At 38.6% G+C, this 9,060-nt stretch overlaps 1 protein-coding gene across 1 annotated transcript in view; it reads right to left on the reverse strand.

The window, feature by feature from the left end:
• Positions 1–4,074: 4,074 nt before the first annotated feature.
• Positions 4,075–9,060, reverse strand: part of LOC111874599 (uncharacterized MFS-type transporter C09D4.1-like) — a gene marked incomplete at its 5' end in the record, with an annotated part of 6,724 nt that continues 1,738 nt past the window's right edge. The window contains 2 exon segments of the mRNA XM_033755522.1: positions 4,075–4,498; positions 4,898–5,039. Coding sequence (XP_033611413.1) covers positions 4,296–4,498; positions 4,898–5,039 — 345 coding nt within the window.

A 9,060-nucleotide genomic window follows, 5' to 3' on the forward strand; every position in this document is an offset into this window, starting at 1 on the left:
TATTCCTGCAGTAGTGCCCTCTGGTTCAGGATATGTAATTTCAGAACCCAGCTCGAATCCAACAGGCATATGTCCACCCAAAAAAAACATCTAAGTGAAAACATGAAACCATTAACCTTTAAGTGCCGAAGTGCCCAGTTTGCGCCAGTCATGAGTAAGGTCGTCATGCCCAAAGTACCCCGTTTTGTCCAGTCAAGCATTTAAACTCCGCTAGTGGAAGCGCGCGCACACGCCGCTAGTAGAAGCGCATGCACATTCCTAAATATTTATTTTCAAATGTAGTAATTACCAGACTTGAGTAAAACCCTAATAGAGGAATTAAATTAATACCTAACTGAACAACAGCAAATAAAAATATACGTATGAGTTATGCCAAAACTTATCCACGATCGAGTAATTTTATTGCAGATTCTGCAGATAGGTATGTTAAAAATATATTGTAAAATTTGATGTACATACCTTTTTTGTTGTTACCTGCTTGATGTATATACAGTTTCAAATAAAACTACCGTATTCAATTTCACTACGAACGCACACAAAACAGATCGCGCTCTGTATCTCAGCCACGATGCAGCTGTCTGTTCACTCAAATAGAAGGGGCAATAAGCTTTTGCAGTTCTAACGGAAGGTTTTAGCACTGAAGAAGGGACCCCTCTAGCTTTCTCTTGAATAGCCATTCTTTCATTCTTCTGACCTTCAGTCAAAGATTCGAAAATCCGAAGGGTGTAAGCAGTGCTAGCAGAAGACCAAATGATTTTANGGAACAGACATTTAAACGCAAGGGAGCAACGGGCATTTAAACGAGCACCAGCAGCGGGCATTTAAATAAACTCCGGCCAGCTCAAGTTTACCACTATTTCGAAGTCCAGCGTTTAAAGGTTAATATATATTTTGCAGTGGAAGTCCAAAAGTGATTAGTCTTTTCAACAAGCAGTAAACAAATGAGCCATCCAAATGAAAAACGAAAAAGATGACCTATTTTTGGCAGTCACCATTAAGAATTAGTAGTTGCAATGCATATGATTTCAGTGTTGCTTTCATACTTTTAAGAAGATTTGATATTAACCTGCATCCTAACTTGAGTTTCAATTAAGTATTCAAGCTGGTCATCTTACCCAACAAAAGATGATGTTATGTAAACAAGAATTTTAGATCCAAGTCCTAAAGTGAAGGTAAAAGCCAACATGCCCAATGCTGAAAATCCATATACAGCAACTGTAGTTTCCCTGTGAGAGAAATTAATTTATCATAGGTCACAAATATGTTTTATTCCTTGGACCATAAAAGTTTTAATTAAAGAAATTCATCAGTATTGATATGAGGAGCTTACAGACACATAAAATGCTGTTTAATCTTTGTCAGAGCAGTTTGTTATTTCAGTAAATAAACTCTTGAATGTAAAAACAAAAGATACATGAGGGACAGACCATAGACCCCGTTACACGAAATCAGTACATAATTCGGTGAACTGTAAATCAACTTAATTGGAATATTGTTACTTAGAAATGTCTGCATGGTAATGTTCTTGTATTCTGTAATGAGTCTGGAAGCATGTTTATGAATAAAACATTCTGTACCACAGTGTCTACCGTTTTTACTAACCCTAGGATGTGAACTGTTTACAATACAAGCTAACATTATCAAATATTATAAGAATTGCCACTCTGAAGAACTCAGTTTTCTGGGATTTGGCACCGTGTATATGTGGTTTTAACCGACGTGTCGGAGGAACGTATCGCCTCCATCTTCAGGGTAGAAGAAAAAATATAAGAAATCTGCAAGCAAAGAAACCGTGAGAAACGGTCTGCAGATGGAGGCGATACGTTCCTCCGAAACGTCGGTTAACACCACATATACACAGTGCCAAATCCCAGAAGACTGCATTCTTCATAGTCACCGCCGTGAAAGCCTCAAATCTTACAAATTGCCACTCTGTTAGAAGTTGTGTTTAATAATGATAATGCTAAAATTTTTGCACATAGTTAAAACATTTCAAAATTAAAGATTCAGTAATAAAATATTAAAAACATTAATTTTCTGCCACCACGTATGGGATATGTCTGATTTCCATCACTCTCTAATGAGATTACAACATTATTTCATGTTATGTTAACTTTATTTATAATATACCAGAGACTGGCTATTTGAAATCAGAGAAAGTGACAAAATTCTTCCCACAGCAGTTAGTGTTTATCAAGTAAGACTGACTTACTTGAACTTGTGTGTCTTGTCTAGTATTATTCCAAAGATAACAGAGCCCACCATTCCTCCAATCACAAACACTAAGCCAACTTTTCCTGCAAACTCCTCTCCACCCTGAAATAATTACAAATATGACTGAGTGGAAAAGAAAAACCCTGCTTCATCGCCAAATGCATAGTGCTTTGGATATGTTCAACTGGCAGTGTGATTATTTTGTTTTATTTCTTTAACTGGCTTTAGAGCAAATCAAACGCTCAGCTTATCAAGCCTCCCCAAATCAGTTATATTTCTTATTCCACCATCTCTCATTAGACCCCCTGGCCTGTTCTGATTCATAATTTATTCTAAGATAACTGATCCTATGAAATTGATGTGTGGACTATATTGAACTGGCTCAGGACCAGTTGGCTGACTCTTTTGATACATCGTAATAAGTAAAGCATATGTTCTTATAGGTTTTAAAGCTGTATAGTTTTGAAAGAGCCTGACATTTCAGAAGAACATGTCGCCTCCATCTTCAGAGTTCAAAGATTAAGGCAAACAAGAAACATCACAGAGTAGGCAGCAAGCAGAACTGCCTGCTGCTTGTGGTTTTCTTGCTCAAGCTCTTAAGCTGCAGAAATGGTGGTGTGTTCCTCTGAAGCGTCAGCTTTTTCCAAATCACAGTGTTACTCCTTAGAAAACTGTATTATTCGTATGAGTAGTCATTGCTGTCAGAACCTCACATTCAGTGGTAACAGATCTTCATTTTCCACGAATATCAGAGAATTTCTTCAGCTGCCTACAGCTGAAGAAATTGAAGTGGGGTTCACTCCAGACTTGGCTTAATGTATATCTTAATGCTTGAGAATACCAATTAGAATTTAGAATATTCTATCCAAATTAATCAATTTTTTTTTTTGGCTTATCCAGAAAGTTTAGTGAGTACTAATGACTGGTAGATATTAACAATTTGCGGGCCGCGGACCCTTTAAAAGTTTTTTCGCTTTTAAACGTGGTGAACTGGTATTATGCTTTTAGGACACGTTAGGTTGTAACACACTATACCTTGCTCTAGCGCTACGCAACTGCAATGAATATTGCGTAATAAATCTTCGGAATGTATGCTAGGTATTCAGTAATTTGACCTGGGTGCCTAGGGTCCCTACTTCAAACGGAAATAAACTTTGTCCCTTTCAGCTGTTTATGTACAAGGCAGGAAGTTAGTAGAGGGGAATATGTTTCAAGGACAAAAGAGGTTGAAGGCAAGCGATTTCTCTGACTTCTTTTCCAATGAGCTATCTGACATGCCTTGTGGAGGAGTAGTGATTAGTGACTCAGACAGTGGAAGTGACTGGGGTCAACAAAGAATTGTTGCCACAGATAATAAAAGTGAAAGTTGCCTTGTGGCTTATAAATTGTGCCTTTTTCAATTCATTTTTGGTTTACAAAAATCTAAACTCTGATTCTAATTTGAAATACAAAGCATTTGCGATGAATGTGGCAAAAGCTTGGGCTGCAGACCAGATGGTGGTGGCAGAACCAAAGTCAGACAGACTTATTGCGACCTAGCGCATCAACTCCCACCCAACGCAGGCCTCATGTGGACACCCCTGGGCGACTCTCGGGTGATATGCAGAAACATGCCCTCGTGAAAATTGTGAAGAGTGAACATTCCAAGGGGAAGCATCCTTCTAGGCAATGCCGTGTTTGCGCAGTTCACAAAAAAACTACGACTCTCTACATTTTCAAGTGTATAATGTCACTTCACAAAGGGGAATGTTTCCAGAAATATCACATTCTCAAGCACTTCTAGGAGCATTGGTAAGTTTTCTCCAAAAATTGTAGTTTAAAAATTAATTAGGAGACTTTATATTAATTTTTAAAATGAACAGTGCACAAGTTAGGGTAGTAGGTATAAAAAAGTCAGCCCCCAGGGTGATTTAAATACTTAAATCGCTGGTACGCAAAGTGTTAACAATGTTTGCACAACAGAATTGTTCTCGTATCTCTGGTCTAAGGTCAGTTAGAAATAATCCCACTTAGCTTATGAGTAAAACAGTTGTCTGCCTCTGGAATAGATATTTGTACATTACACACACATATACCGGGAATTAAGACAGTACAAGTTGATTAGGCAGCGTGCTGAGTGAGTTGATTACTGCCACTGCCAGACCATAAGTGAAGAGGAGCAGAATGAAGCCACGGTTTTCCAGTAGCCTCTTCACTCCCAAGAAGAACCCATTCTTTCTCCATGCAGCCTGTAACTTGAGGGCCTGCTCTGGACTTGGTGGTAAGGGAGGTGCCGCTTTGAAAACTGAGTATTTAACATAAATAGTGACAAATAAAACCACAACATATGATGCAGTGTGCTCAATCTGTAGGTTCACATAGGTATTAAATAAAAGGAATACAGGAGGATGGAGAAATGATGTAATGAAGAGCTTCACGAGTTGTACTCTGCACAAAATATCACTAGGGTGGTCAAATCAAGGTTGATAACATGGGGATTACATGCAACTTGCATGAGGGAAGTAACAAACACACAAGTTGGTTAGAAAATCTTAAAGACATGAACTAGATATAATTGTCTCAGGACGGAATCCAGTGACATGCAAATATACTTTCTGTTGCCAGTTTCTTTTAATTTTTAAGCAGTTTAAGCAGGTTCATATCTTAGCACCTAGTAGTACATATTCTACAGTCAACAACTTACATGCTATGACCAGTATTAATACAAATGTACCGGCTCCTGCAGTGCAGTTGAACATCAGTGAAAGATCTGAACCAATCTCTTCAACATCATCATGATTCTTCACGAATATTGGTGGCAGGAGGAATCCGGCTGCCATTCCCAGCTGCAAACACAATTACTGTTCATTAATTTAAATGTAAATACACACAAAATGAGCGTTCTTGAACCATCTGTTGCAATATTAAGGCCTGTTTCAAGTAAGAAATGATTCTTGAAAGTTGATATCCTTTTTCTCTGAGCTGAACACATATTGCATTATCATCCTGAGAAGTTTGATGGTACATGTATTATTATACAGAACAAAGGACATTACCATTCATACATTTTGTTTCATATGGTTGGCTTAACCGAGAGCAGGGATAGCTCAGTCACTATGGTGACTGGCTACGGGCTGGATGACAAAGGGGTCAAGAATTTTCTCTTCTCCATGTCACTCAGACCAGGTCTGTGGTCCACCCAACCACCTACCCAATGGGTACCAGGGGCTTTTTCCCTGGGGGTAAAGCAGCAGGGGCGTGAAATCGACCACTCACCTCCAACTAGTGCTGAGGTCGGGAAAATGTGGATCTATACATCCACTCCCCCATACACCTTCACAGCATAGTGCTTAATTAGTTAAGCACGTACAATTTTACCTTTACCTATTGCTGGAAAGAACAACCCATAAGATATAGTCTTTATTTAGTTGTAGCTGCTCTGTAATTTAAGAGGGGAAATCTTGCAGGTGTGGAGCAGGATACAGCAAGTCGAACTGAGAAAATGAATAAATTGCTCCGTGCTATAAAATAAAGGAAGAAAAGTTTAAATAGTAGGTTTCGTGATCTCTGATGATTCTGGCTTGGACAACAGTAATAAGGGCATAATGACAGACATGGCAGATAGAAAGGCGGCTAACAGTTGAACTGATACAGGAGACAGTTACAAATGCTTTAACGGTTATTGTAACCATACATCCCCTCGCCAAAATTATGTAATTAAGGGTATGAACAACATATGCATTATTTAACACCATGAGAGACGCTCGTCCGGCGAGATACCATCCCAGGACCGTATAGTTGTAATTCAGCTATAGTTCTCCTCAGGCTTCGGGAGTCACTATTGTCCCTTACGTCGTCAGTTTACTCCCAGTATCATAAACCCATGAACTGACCTTGTGTGAGACCGGCCAGGAGGGGTCTTGGGTTCCCTGCAAGTGTGCCTTGAAGACCTAAACAATTTATGGGCTTCTCTAAAAATGTAGGACAGATGCCGGGCTCGACCCTTGGCTTTCTCTTTTTATTTTCTCGTTCTTTAGGCCAACTGGGGGACCTGTAAAGGGAGGGTAGTCGGTTATAGGGAGCAGAGGAGGACAGTTGTTGAAATGTAGACAGAGAATAGAGAAGTGTGTTACAGTAGGAGTAGTGAGTAGGGGGATGCTAGCTAGGAGGACAGTGTAAATATTGATCTTTGAATGAAATTTTAAATTAAAACTGCAATAGTCGATGTTCTGGAGCCCCGGATTCATGAACCCCGAATTGTGTTCCACTCCCATCTCCCAAGCACCCGTATCCTGAGAAAAAGACCTCTAGCTTGAGCGAAAGTCGTGGCAGCTGTACATCGACGGACAGCTACATTATCTTCAGAGTTCAGGCTCACAAATATTGAAGCACTGATTTTAAAGTTCTGAAGTATTTCATTTTTAGTATCAAGTGTTTAGATTATTACTATAATCTATCCACTGCTGATTAGACTAAAGTCTCATGGATTGTAACTTACAGAAACAAATTATGCATTTCTGATTTTTTATACTACTTCCATACAAGGCAATGAACAGTTTTCTTGTTCAAAATATATTCCTTCTTCACTGGCAGATTTCTATTGACAGGAAATAGCAGCCTTATTGCTGCATTATGAAGATCCTTAATGCACATTTTCAGTAGAGTTTGCTCCCAAACGTTGCTTATGTTACTTTCATTTTTAATATGATTTAAAAAGTGGCTGTCCACCACGTGTGTACGAAACCTGTGTTGAGTACATTATCTGCACTGTGAAAAATATTATCTTGATGCTCTTTTCAGTACTGTTCCTACACAAGCAATAGTACTGCTACAGTACTTGTAATTTCTGCATGTATCACAGAACATTCATTAAATCGCCTACTGGTAATATACAACTGTGCTCAAGTTCTTTTCAGGAGTGCACAAAGCAATGTTGATGTTTCCTTAGCCAATCTCCAGATGCAACACCCCTTCTGTAACTTCCACACTAGTGACCTCAAAAAATCGATACATCTCATTCGAAAAGATTATATGTACTTGCAGATTATATTACTTCACATACCCAAGCAAACTGTTGCTGCACCGTGGCAAGGAAGTCCTTTTGTAAGAAAATTACAGTACATCTCTTTCTCCCAACATTGATCCATTCCCACTTGCCCTTTTGGACATTTTNTTATTTTATCATGTATCCTGTTCAGGTCCATGCTCAATAATATGTGTCAAGTTCTTCTTATAAAATATAAGTTAAAAAACATTTAACATTTGTTTTAACATTTGTATTTTTAACTTATATTTTATAAGAAGAACTTGACACACATTATTGAGCGTGGACCTGAACAGGATACAGGATCAAAATATGTGGAAAAACGAATGTGATTGCGTGTGATTGTGCAACTGTGTTCGTATACCTGAGGATGACCTCTTGAGGTCGAAACATGTAGTGTGACAGTAAATAAAAACGTGTTGTGTGGTCGGTAAAATTAACTCTAATATTGATAATTCAAATGTTATGAGCTTCACCGAGGCTCAGTTTACTATAACTTTCTTTCTACGTAAACCAATTTTATACTTTAGTGCCTATGGATGATCACTGATTCCATACCTGGTGTAGCTTATTACATGTAATTTGTTAACAAGAAATTAAGAAATAAATCTGAATGAAATAAAAATAAAACAACGATTCATTTCATGAATGATGAGAAGTCATATTCCTATCTAACACCTACAACTGTTTAATAGAATTATGTTTCATCAGAGCTTTGATAAGATGTATGGTGCAATCAGAAATGAAGCACAGTGCTTATAAAAATAATTTATGACATGTTGAAGATAACATTTTATATGCATAGGGTTTCCTAGAACGAAACGAAATATTCTCCATCTTACTCTATGGACTAAGGTAGTGTTTCCAAACTATGTTCTGGCAAGATAATAGTGCTCTGCAAGCTGGGCTAAGGAGTTCTACTACTGTAATCTCAAATGGCGGTCTTTACCATGTTTTTCACAGAAAACATAGTTAGTGGATAAAGTTTCCTCAATTTTGCACATTCTCACAATCTGTTAACATGAATTAACTTTTGTCCTATATGCATACTTTACATGCTTGCTACCATTCAGTCCAGAACCTTTTGTCTTCTCATCTGCTGTCCAAAAACATAAAAATTAGAATATACAAAACTATAATTTTGCCTGTTGTTCTGTATGGGTCTCTGACATTAAGAGAGGAACATAGACAGGGTGTTTGAGAACAGGGTGTTGAGAATATTTGGACCGAAGAGAGATGAAGTGACAGGAGGTTGGTGAAAATTACACAATGAGGAGCTTCATAACTTGTACTCTTCTCCAAGTATAATTAGAATGATCAAGTCAAGGAGGATGAGGTGGGCAGGGCATGTGGCACGAATGGGGGAGACGAGGAATGCGTATAGGATATTGGTGGGAAGGCCAGAAAGAAAGAGACCACTGGGAAGACCTAAGTGTAGGTGGGTGGAAAACATTAAAATGGATCTTAGAGAGACAAGATGGGATGGTATGGATTTGATTGATCTGGCTAAGGATAGGGACCAGTGGAGGGCTCTTGTGAACACGGCAATGAACCTTTGGATTCCATAAAATGCTGGGAAATTCTTGAGTAGCTGCAGAATTGGCGGCTTCTCCAGAAGGGCTCAGCCCCATGAGTAAGTAAGTAAGTAAATAAGTAAGTATGCATAATTTGTTTTACAGGGTGAATCGTATAGAACCGGCCCAATGAATTTGCCAATAATTCCGCAGGTGATGCATATAACCGCTCACAATTACGACATAATAATCCGTGGGCCCTGCTGAGTCGAATATACACCACTACACCCACAAAAATTGGGTTTTTGG

This window comes from Cryptotermes secundus, unplaced genomic scaffold, assembly GCF_002891405.2.
Source record: "Cryptotermes secundus unplaced genomic scaffold, Csec_1.0 scaffold1535, whole genome shotgun sequence".
NCBI lineage: Eukaryota > Metazoa > Arthropoda > Insecta > Blattodea > Kalotermitidae > Cryptotermes > Cryptotermes secundus.